This window comes from Gouania willdenowi, chromosome 12, assembly GCF_900634775.1.
Source record: "Gouania willdenowi chromosome 12, fGouWil2.1, whole genome shotgun sequence".
NCBI lineage: Eukaryota > Metazoa > Chordata > Actinopteri > Blenniiformes > Gobiesocidae > Gouania > Gouania willdenowi.
Genome location: NC_041055.1, coordinates 4504885 through 4516987, shown reverse-complemented (window position 1 = coordinate 4516987; position 12103 = coordinate 4504885). Strand labels below are relative to the sequence as shown.

Genomic DNA, 12103 nt, shown 5'->3' with positions numbered 1-12103 from the left:
TCAGACGCAGCAGAGTTGGTTTTCCTGGGTTTGTTTCTGAGTGAGATGACGCTGAAGATGTACGGCCTGGGAGCCAGAAACTACTTCCACTCATCATTTAACTGCTTTGATTTCGGGGTGAGTTAAACACAAAGGTGTGGGAGTCAGTTAAAGGTAGTGAGCACCCAGGGGCCAAGGCAGGGAGGGGCCTTCAGAAGTCTGTTTTACTGTACTCTGTAGTGTTATCAAGGGGTTTATGTGTGGGTGCAAAATAAAAATAGTGTGTGTGATTTCCTGATAAAATTGTTCAGGAAAGTACTTTTATGATGCTTTTAAAATGAATGTTTAGGTAGATTTTCCCACGTGATGCTACGATCCGATAAGGACATCCCTACTAGACGTGAACACATGTTGTCTTGTTTCTGATCCATTCTCCAGGTGATCGTTGGGAGCATCTTTGAGGTGATCTGGGACATGATTAAACCTGGAGCATCGTTTGGGATCAGCGTGCTCAGAGCGCTCAGACTGCTCAGGATATTTAAAGTCACCAAGTCAGTTTGATTTATTCACCTACAGAAATATCATCTTTGTGTTCTGAAAATGAATGTTTTATCCTTGATTTGACTTTGATTTACAGTGTGACTGAAAATACACAAAGTGACTCCAGCAGTTTGTGTATTTTTCAGTCATTTTTTGTATTTTTGTTTTCATTGTGTGTATTTTTTGTCATATAGTGTGTTTTTGTGTTTATTTTGTTTTTTTGATATTGTTCTGTATGGGTTTTTCTAGCCAATATGTGTATTTTGACTCATTTTGTGTGTTTTTTTTTTGTTCTGTACTTTTTTTGTACTTGTTCTGTACTTTTTTTGTCTTTTTGTGTGTTTTTGAGGCCATTTTGTGTATTTCTGTTGTCACTTTGGAGTAATTTCTTAATATTTTTTCTGTCAATTTATGCATTTTCTTGTCAATATTTGTATCTTTGGAGTCATTTTGTGTGTTTTTGAGGTTATTTTGTGTATTTTCTGTTTTTATACTTTGTTGTATTGTATTTTTCTGTCATTTTGTGTGTTTTTTGTGGTTATGTACATTTTTGATATTGTTTTGTGTGCGTTTTTTTTTTTTAGCCATTATGTGTATTTGGAGTTCATTTTTTATGTATTTTTTGTTCTTTGTGTTGTTGTTTTTTTTTCTTTTTGTTATTCTATTGTGTGTTTTTTGAGTCATTTTATGTATTTTTGTTGTCACTTTGTATGTCTGGACTCATTTTTTTATATTTTTCCGTCATTTTGTGCATTTTCTGTCAATATTTGTATCTTTGGAGTCACTTTGTGTGTGTTTTGAGGTCATTTTGTGTGTTTTCTTCTGGTTATTTTTTTAGCTGTTTTGTATTGTTGTTGATGTGATGTTTGTGTTCATCTTTCTTGTTGTGTTGTTGTTTTGTGTGTGGGGTTTTTTTTTATAGCCATTTTCTGTATTTTGTTGTCATTCTGTGTTTGTTTATTTGTCATTTATGTATTTTTGGCATTCCGTGCATTTTTGTTTTTTACTTTTGTTGTTGTTTTGTGTATTTTTGTTGTCACTTCGTCATTTTTTTTAGTATTTTTCTCTCGTTTTATGCATTTTTCATTCATATTTTGGGAGTTCTTTTGTGCATTTTCCCATGTGTGCTACAGCTTATATTGTTGTCGTGTATAAGTGATTGTAGGCTTGTGTTTTTTTAAGAGCTGCCATGATTGATTTCTGTGATTTTTACCATTTTTTCTGCCTAAACCAATGGAATCCTGTTATCTTTTGGTGTCAGTGGATTAGTTGTAATCCACTCATTGACAGACTCTGACACATTGATTAGTTCCACAGCTTTTCTCAGCTCTTTTATTGTGTTTTCTGTTAATATTCTTCGTTTTGAAACGCTTTCTGTCCCACAGATACTGGAATTCGTTGAAGGAATCTCGTCGTTTCCCTCCTCAACTCCATGAAATCCATCATCAGCTTGCTCTTCCTCCTCTTCCTCTTCATCGTGGTCTTTGCTTTGGCTGGGAATGCAGCTCTTTGGAGGACAGTGAGTGCATTTATTCTATGGTATAAACACACAGGACTGGTAGAAGGATGCTGATGTCCAATTACCAAGTAGTACCTTAAAGCGCATTTATTTTCTTTTATACATGCCGGAGATTTATGGTTCTTCTGCTGGCTCATAACAAACATAGGAAGTTAACCAAATGTGATGTAGAACGCACGGCATTATGGGTAGGAAAACGAACTGCCACAGCGTAAAACAAGAAACATAGTCATATTGTGTTTCTCATTATTCGTTTTCCATCTCTTTTTATGTATTTCTGTCATTTTATGCGTTTTTTTTTTATCATTTTGTGTTTGTGGAGCCATTTGTCAGTGTTTTTTATCATGTTGAAATAATTTTATTTTTTTCTTGTAATTTCATGTATTTTGTGTTGTTTTGTGTGGAATCATTTTGTCTGTTTTTGAAATTATTTGTGTGTTTTTCTTGTCGTGCATTTTTTTTTTCCTTGTTATTTTGTGTGTTTTGTTTATTTTTTGTCGATTTGTGTGTTTGTAGAGTCATACTGTGTGTTTTCCTTGTCATTTTGTGTGTTTTTCTTTATAAGTTTATGTATTTTTGATGGTTTGTGTGTGTAGAGTCATGCTGTGTTTTCTCTTTTCATTTTGAGCGTTTTCTTTATAATTTGAGTGTTTTTTTTATCAATTTGTGTGTATTTGTAGTCACACTGTGTTTTTTTCTTGTCATTTTATGTGTTTTTTCCTTATAATCTTGTGTATTTTTTAATAATTTTGTTGTTTTTTTTTGTCATTTTGTGTGTTTTTAGAGTCACACTGCGTGTTTTTCTTGTCGTTTATTGTATTTTTGCGTCATTTGTGTACTTCTTGTTGTTTTGTGTATTTTTGTATTTATTCTGCAACTATTTTGGAACGCTGCACAAAATTGGACTGCATGTTGCCTGGGGGCCAACAGTTGCCTAAGATACTCCCATTGGACACACTGGATCCAACCTGGCAACGCAGCTTCCACTCCTTTCTCCCATGTCTTTGTTTTGTTGTTTATTTACAATAGATTATATAACCTTATTCATAAAAGCACATTAAATCAACCCTGGGGGGACTTGGTGCTACAAGTGTGAGAATTGCTTCCAGCCACACGGACACATCAGGCCGACTGGGAATCATTTCTCTTTACGCTCTGAAAACGAAGCCGGGGTGTGAAATCGTCACCAGATTGTTTCTGCTTTTTTTTTCCACTTCACAAGCGGAGCGTCTTAGTAACCTGAGGAGTGACAGTTTTTAAATTAGAAACACATTTTCTACCTCCAATGAAAGATTTAAGAGCTCTTTAAGTGGAAGAGGAGGAAGTGTTTTTGTTAAAGCAGCGCAGAGATTAACCAGAAGTAATCTCCTGCTTTCAATGATCCGAGTTAAGGAAAAAACGTTTTCCAAACACTCCGAGGAGTCTAAACTTAACAGCAGTTTAAGAAAAAAAAACTGAAATATGGAAATACTGTATATAATATATATATAATAACTCTCAGGACCACACCTCAGCAAACTAATTTATTTAGTTATTCATTTTGTTACGTATATTTATTTGTTTTTATTTATTTAATCATGTATTTATTCATTCACTTATTTGTCTACATTATAATTTTTAATTAGTTGTATTTATTCATTTACTATTTGTTTGTATTTACTTCTTTATTGTATTTATTTCTTTAATTTATTCAATTCATTCATTATTTTTTTTATTTATTGGTTGTATTTACATGTTTTTACATTTCAATTAATTAATAAATTTGTTTTTGTAACTGTTTATTATTTGTTTATTTATCATCTGTTTTTGTTGTAATTAGTTTTTGTATTTTTGTCATTTTTCACTCATAATTTTCTATTTATAAAGCAGTTTTTAGTTACTTATTTAATTTTATTCAAATAATTATTATTTTTTTTATCTGTTGGTTGTATTTACATTTTTTATTGTTCTATTAATGAAATTGTATTTTTTGTTTTATTTGCTTATTTGTTTTTAAGTCTTAGGTGTGTATTTATAAAGCTGTTTTTAGTCTTGCTTTAGTCGACATAAATTAGCAAAATCGTCAACAATTTAACTTATCAACCAATTTTCCACTGAAGGAAAAAGAGCCTGTGACAACTTTTTTATTTAAATGATGGAAAACACCTTTTGGATGATATTCATATTATTACCGTTATGTAAAACATGATGTAATATTCTCTAAAAATTCTTCAAATACTCTTATGTTTACTGAGAACAGCGTCTAATTCACAGAAACACTTTAATATGTTGTTGTTGGAGGATGAGAGAACAAGTGTGTGTGTGTTTTGGAATACGAGCTGCACGTCTCCCAGTTATCACAGTTATCACAGTTATCACAGTTATCCCAATTATCCCAGTTATCACAGTTATCACAGTTATCCCAGTTATCACAGTTATCACAGTTATCCCAATTATCCCAGTTATCACAGTTATCACAGTTATCACAGTTATCACAGTTATCCCAGTTATCCCAGTTATCACAGTATTCACAGTTATCACAGAGGACACTGGGTTCAGACCAGGCAGGAAACGCCCGTCGTCGCTCGTTGTTCAGCAGAGGAAGGGGGAGGGGTTAAAGATGAGATAAAGAGGTCAAAGAGAAGGGGGAGGATGGAGGTAGTGGTGATGAGAAGAAGGATAAAGCAGGAGAATAAATGAAATAAATCACTGATGTGATTCGTTTCCACATATTTTCAACATTTATATTGTGTTCCCCTGAAAAAATTGCTGAATTTTTGCATTTTCAGTTGAAATACTGAGCTGCATGCTGGGAAAATACAGCTCGTTGCTTAGAGTGACCATATGTCCACTTTTCCTCAGACATGACTTCCTTTCACATCTTGTCCAGACCCTACGGCCGCTTTTTACAACATTATCAAAATGTCCAGGTTTCCCAGGGACTCTAAACGCATCTAGGAGAACACGTTAATTTAAATGACCGGTGTCACGGTCTGAGTTTACCTCCGTACTGAGATTATAACCCTAACCCTAAACCTAACATAATTCAATAAACAAATAAAACACGTGTCCGTTCACTTTGAAAACAAAAATTTTAAAAATGAATTATTTTTTTGGCTGAGAGAGAGAAATGTCATATACTGTGTTGGTATGACTTGAATGCACCAGCGAAGGGAATCCTCTGTTTGTACGGTTGCCGTACAGACAACCCCCGGTGCTATTGGTATGGTTACCGAAGTACACGTACGTAGCGTCTTAGGGTTCGGTTATAACCCAATATCTGATTCTGATCACATCCTCATTGCCCTAAAGCTTCTCCCTCAGTCATCCACAGACGATGGTGAACACGGTGACTGAATCCTTGATGCAGTTTTGGGTTCAGGGTCATCAAATCACCACATGATGCAAATGTGCGTGCGTGTGTGATTGAGCTGAAACAGCAGTGAAGGATGTTCAGCTTTAGCTGCAGGAGGCTGAATGTGAGGTGATGACATGGAGATTCACACTCGGATGAGGTTGAGGTCAGCGGTCTCTCTGGGACACTTTTTAATGTGTGGGTGGGTGTGTGGGTGTCATATTGGAACGAGGGATAAGAAGCGTCTTCTCTGTGTTTTCATGTCTCAGAGCTAAAATTTACTATTTAAAACTTTATGCAAATATTCGTATTGTCCAATCCAATCCAATTTATCTATAAAACACTATTAAAAACAACTCAGTTTGACCAAAGTGCTGTACAACAGGGCAATAAAAATACAGTTATAAAAACAACGGTACAGTGGCATCACAGAGAACAACTGGAGCAGTAAAAGTCACCTTCAACACTGGTTAAACGCCTGTGGTGGGTTCCCCTTTATCTAAATGTTGATGTGATGATGTGAGGAATTCTCCGCGGACACCTTCTTGATATAAACATAACATTTTATTAATACAAAGTGAAGATGAGTGTCCGAGTTAGACCCTCTATTGTAAGGTCTGAAAGCAGCAAAGCCAAACGCTACTCTGCCGGACAAAAGCCAAGCAAACACATATAGGAACTGACGAGAAACCTGAAACCAACATGTAGTGTCTTTAGCTAAGGGACAAAGAAAGGAAGCAACAAATGTTTATTACGGTGGTAAAACTCTAATATATCGACGAACAAAGGCCGGAGTTACTCGTTTATGGCATACAGCCGTAATTGGAAGAAGAGCTAGTCTGTGAACAGGACACTTTCAAGGTTTGCATGTCAATATAACATTCTAACAGCAGTGCTTGCTGGGTTTGATTGTGAAAACATGTGTCCAGACATGCAAGAGGCCAACACTCAAATCTAGGTAAAATGTATATCGCATTAAATGAATCATATGAAGCAGTCAATGCACCTCACGCCAAAGAGAACATGCGTGTTTTAAGGTGTGATTTAAAAACAGGAAGGGAGTCAGCCTGTCTAATGTACAGAGGCAGATCATTCCACAGAACAACTCCTCCTCTAAGTTTGCGATGCGTCTTCGGGACCATAAGCTGTTGAAAAGATGGCGTTTACTGTAAAATAAAATGGCCTTTTATTAAAATCCAAACTCAATTCCAGGTGGAGGTTGTTATTTATTACATAATTAACTTTATATTAGAGAAAAAACAACCTTGAAAGTGTTTATTACCCTCCACAAAAATGATTTTTGGGGTTAGTTTTCAAATGTAAATGAAGAGCTAGCAAATTAGCTTCAGATTAGCTAACGCTAACCCAATTCATTTGTTCTCATGTCCTTTTCAATTTATAATAATTGGATACAAATTTAAAAAGCTTTATGATTAGCATTTGTGGGGGAAAAACTTATATATTGGGTCAATATTGATTTCCTGGATGTTTTTCTGTTTCTTCCTTTTGTCACTTAAAAATCTTTGATTTTGTGACAAATATTTGTGGAATTTAGAGTAATTTTATGGAATTTTCAGCAGAAGAATTAAAAAAAATGGTGGGACCTTTAAACAATTTGCTTTTAAGAATGACTGCTTGTGTGATTTATTATTTTGTCATTTCCACAATGATTCATGATTTATTGAGTGGCCTTTTTTAAAATTCTTTAAAATGTAATGTTTTGATTTTTTTTTTTAAATTTTAGGTTCAACTTTGAAGATAAAACACCAACAACCAACTTTGATACCTTCCCTGCTGCTATCCTCACTGTGTTTCAGGCAAGACACACACACACACACACACACACACACACACACACACACACACACACACACACACACACACACACACACACTCTAAATCAGGGGTTCTCAACCTTGGGATCAGGACCCCATTTGGGGTCACGAGACACTGAGAGGGGGTTGCCAGATGCCTTTAAGAAACTAAACATTTTTTAAACCATTTGATTTGATGACCATTTTTGCTTATTTTTACCTTTTTTAAGCAACTACACCAAACTTGCCAATTTTTTTAACCTATTTTCATCACTTTTTCTTGCCATATTTTTGCTCCTTTAATGCATTTTTGCTACATTACTCCCATTTCTGCCACTTCTCCATCAAATTTCAATGCATTTTCTGTACATTTTTTTCACTTTTAAGGCATGTTAGACACTTATAAACTTCTTCCACTTTCCCCAACTATGTTTCATACGTTGCCCATCTTTTCACCATATTTCATGCTTATTTTTTTGCCAATTTAACCACATTGACGGTTTGTCATCCCTTTTATTTGCTAGTTTAAAGTAATTGTTCCTACTTTTTAAATTACATTACACATACCCCCCACTATTTCTGCCACTTTTTAGCCAATATTGACACTCTGAACCCTTTTTTCTACTTTTTCTGCCTGTTTTTTTTTTTGCCTCTTTTAACTTATTTCTGTGGTTTTTAAAATCCCATATCTACCTTTTTTTTTTATCACTTTTAACCCATTTTATTTCTGATTAAAAGAATGATTTAAGATGAAAATATATTATGGCCCAAATAATAGAAAACTTTCTGGATAACAGTGGATATTATACAGATAAATAAATAAATGTGTTTATCACAGATTCATAGAACAATAGACCATCATTTTACTGACTTTATAGATGGACCCCAAAAATCTCTCCCCCTTTATTCCCCCTTATAGATGACCATGTCTCCACATGACTGTTCTTCAATTGTTCATGTCTGTGTTCAAACAACCTTCAGCTACAGTGGGGGTCCCCAGTCTCTGGAACCTTATTTGGGAGTCGGTGGCTGAGAAGGTTGAGAACCACTGCTTTAAATGAAATTAAATGTACATTTGTTATCAGTAGTTTTTAATTGAAGGGAATTAAACGTTCTCTGTGATAATCCCTCAATTAGCCGCAGCGCTAACCCTTCGCTCTGTCACGTCTTTTCCATTTTTCTACTTTTAACAGATAATCGTGCTTTGTCTCCCTCAGATTTCTCACTGGAGAAGACTGGAACGCTGTGATGTATCATGGGATTGAGTCTCAGGGGGGGCGTTCGCCGCGGCATGTTCTCCTCCATCTACTTCATCGTTCTCACACTCTTTGGAAACTGTATCCTCTTATGTGTCAGCGGTGGATTACAGAGGCAGAGGAGGGGGAGCAGATGAGAATGAGTACTTTCTCACCCGTACTGAGTAGCCATTAATGCAAATACTGAACAGCTGGAAAGAATTTGGATCGTAGTGTTCATTTATTTCCATTAAACCACTGCTTAATCTGTGGGTACGCACATTTGTGTTGAATCCTCTAATGCAGACATGAACAACTGGAGGCCCGGGGGCCACATGTGCCCCTCAGTCTAATTTTGTGTAGCACCCAAAACAAGTCCCCCAAAACTGTATTTCAAGAAGTTGGAAGGAATATAAAGCCTGACATAAAACACAAAATATCTCAAATAAAAAATCAACAGCACACAGACATAGCAACCACTTAAACAAATAAAATGACCACAAAAACACAAAAAAACAATAACACATTACAGAATAGCTACAGACACACAAACTGTCAATAAATTGCACAAAATGACAGGAAATTACAGAAAACAATGACAACAATATAGAAAGTGACCCCAAAAAGGCACAAATCAACAACAAAAATGCAGTAAATGGCAGAAAAATACACATAATTACAACAAGAGCACAAAAAATAACACCACATTTTACAGAATTGCTCCAAAGACACACAAACTATCTACAAAATTACACAAATATCTCAGGAAAATACAGAAAACAAGAACAAAAATGCACAAATCAAATGCAGTAAATGGTAGAAAAATACACATAATTACAAATAGAACACCAAAAATAACAAAAATACACATAATGACTCAAAATAAAACTCTTTTTCCCTGTATTAACGCTCAGATTGGTCGTTATTCTAAATGCCGACATGAATATTGATAATGTGGGTCTTGGATCAGCTGTGATAGAGTTGCCTATCTTTGCTCTAATGATTCATCAAGTGACTTCATTGTAAGAACTTTTAGTTTTTTTTGCACCTCCTCTCTTCACTTTCCTGCCGTGCACAAACTGCACAACCTTTGCCTCACAAACACAAAAGTATTTACAAAACCGCCAACATTGCTCACACACTTTAATATTAGATCCAATACTCGTATCATCTCTATTCTAAAGTGTTGGAGAAAAACATTTGGAGGTTCGTGCATCAGCTTTAAGTTTTTGGTTCAACAGCACATTTTCATAAGCTGCGTTTCCTTTACCTTTGGAAATGAGCAAAAATCTAAATAACGCAATAAAACTGCTATGTTAACGTTTCATTTATTCAGACTTCAGTTCATTTACTGATGGCTTTGATGTTTTCCTTATGAAAGAACTTGTAGGGATACATCAAAGCAGTCACGAGATGCCTCTGAGGAAGACGGACAGTTGGCAGTCGAAACATGTCAAGAGATCAAATTTCCTGAACAGAAAGTCTGAATAAATGAATCCTTAAAGCTGCACTACGTGATTCTTGTACCATGACAGAGGGGCATGGTTGAATTTTCTCTCTGATAATCCCGCCCCCCTCTTTGATAATCCTGCCCGGTCTTTTTCTCTCATGGAAGTGCACGAAATTGCGCACAAGAGCTGAACGTGCACTACCGGTAAAACACGTCTTCACGTAAAAGGATGCACACAAAATATAGAAAATGGAACATTAGATGATCTGTCTAGAAGGAAAACAGCCACTTGTGTCCAAAGTTAGTCCAAGACTAAAAACTAGTTTGCACCGTGCACACGCTTCACTATATATCGTGGCAGCCAATGAGGAGGCTGCTTCGTGGGCTCTGCTCACCCCTCCTTTCTCTAAATCCTGTGATTAAAGCTGGAGGGGGTCACCGCCAAGATTTTGTCTTTTATCAACTAAAATACTTCATTATAAGGCACAAAGAGACGTATGATTTTTTCAGGAATGATTACTTTAACAAAATACTATATGATGCTAATAAGAATGTTTTGTAACCCTAGCTTTAACATATTATTTTAAAAAAGAAGACGTCATGAACTTACGCAGAAACGTGTGAATTTCAAAAAAACATCAATGTTGCTAAAAAGTTTTCATGCTTTCATGAAATTGCAAAAAGCTCAACGGAAACACTTTTTCTGCAATTACATGTCACATGACGTTACGTACCTGGTCACATGACCACTTCTCTCCCGAGGAAACATGGTGCTGTACGTGTGGACAGAAGTGGAGACCCAGACATTATGACTCCCACTTTAGACGTGAAACAACAAACTAATACAGAGTGTTATAAGGAGGTTTGGAGCGTCCGTCTTCCTGCAGCAAAGTCTCATGGGATGAGATTTGACGAGAGTTACGAAGCTTCAAAACAACCTTCAATGGAAACGCGTTCAAAGCACTATTACACTTGGTCAACATTTTAGAAATATCGCTTTTATTTTGCGAAAAACTGTAATGGAAAAACAGCTGTTGTCTCACGAGCTTGATTTACAAAAATCAACCCCAGTAGTAGTTTTTGTTGCTTGCTAACTAGCTTCATGTTGAAAAGGTGGAATTCTATCTTTTATTACCCTATTGTGTCCCTCTGCGTTGAACCAAACCCCAAGTTGGGAACCACACACTGGTTTATAAAGAGGGGTGCACATTTAACCAGTATTTTGTGCAGCAAAGATTTATTTGGACATTGACAAAATTGAACGACGGGAATTGATTTACTTTGATTTTTCTTTTTCAAGCCATTTGATATATTTATGTTGTTATTTTGTGTATTTTTATTGTTCTTCTGCACATTATTGCAGGCATTTTGTGTGTTTTTGGAGTTATTTTAGTGGGTTTTTTTGTTCATTTCTCATATTTTTTTTGAATATTTTTGTGCATTTTTATTGTCATTTTGTGTGTTTTTGGACTCATTTTAGGGATGGTTTTTACAAATTATTTGTGTTTATTGAAGAATTTTGTGCATTTTTATTGCTATTGTTGTTTATTGTGTAGTTTTCTTTCATTTAATCATTTAATGGGTTTTGGGATTTTCAGATTTATTTTGCGCACTTATTTAGGGGGGGGGGGCCGCACATGTGGCCCATGTTTTTTGTAGGATAAACCTCCTGGTCGTTGACACACACACACACACACGCACGCACACACGCTTTCTGCCAACGAAAACTTGGCTGAATAAAAACATAGTTTCCGTTTTTTGGACTCTGATCGCAGAGATATTTGTGTTGCACTGTTCCCCACACTTTCAGTGTGTGTGTGTGTGTGTGTGTGTGTGTGTGTGTTATTTATTTCCTGATGGTTGCTGTCATCAGACACCCTGCTCAACGTCTTCTTGGCTATCGCTGTTGATAATCTTGCGAATGCACAGGAGCTGACGAAGGTAACCTTTCATTTATCGGCTGTAAAACCTGTTGGTGTGTTTTTTTTTTTCCTCCTGGGAGTCAGTAGATTTGTTTCTGTCTGTTTGAAGGATGAAGAGGAGCAGGAGGAGGCGGCCAATAAGAAGCTGGCTCTGCAGAAGGCTTTGGAAGTAAAGGAAGTCAGTCCAATCTCAGCGGCCAACATTTCCATCGCTGCGTGAGTTTCAGCTCCTTTTTCACCTTTTGGCAGCGGCTGCTTGGAGACATGTTGGAATAAATACAGCTAGCGTGTATGCTAGTAATGCTATCAG

The 12103-nt window shown here is 36.0% G+C and overlaps 1 protein-coding gene across 1 annotated transcript in view; it reads left to right on the top strand.

Annotated features, from left to right (window-relative positions):
* LOC114473084 (voltage-dependent N-type calcium channel subunit alpha-1B-like) overlaps positions 1-12103 on the top strand; it is a 198151-nt gene that overhangs the window by 119033 nt on the left and 67015 nt on the right. Inside the window, 10 exon segments of the mRNA XM_028462481.1 lie at positions 5-117; positions 418-530; positions 1905-1920; positions 1922-2011; positions 2013-2038; positions 7117-7190; positions 8406-8458; positions 8460-8523; positions 11745-11812; positions 11903-12009. Of these exon segments, the coding sequence (XP_028318282.1) occupies positions 5-117; positions 418-530; positions 1905-1920; positions 1922-2011; positions 2013-2038; positions 7117-7190; positions 8406-8458; positions 8460-8523; positions 11745-11812; positions 11903-12009 (724 nt within the window).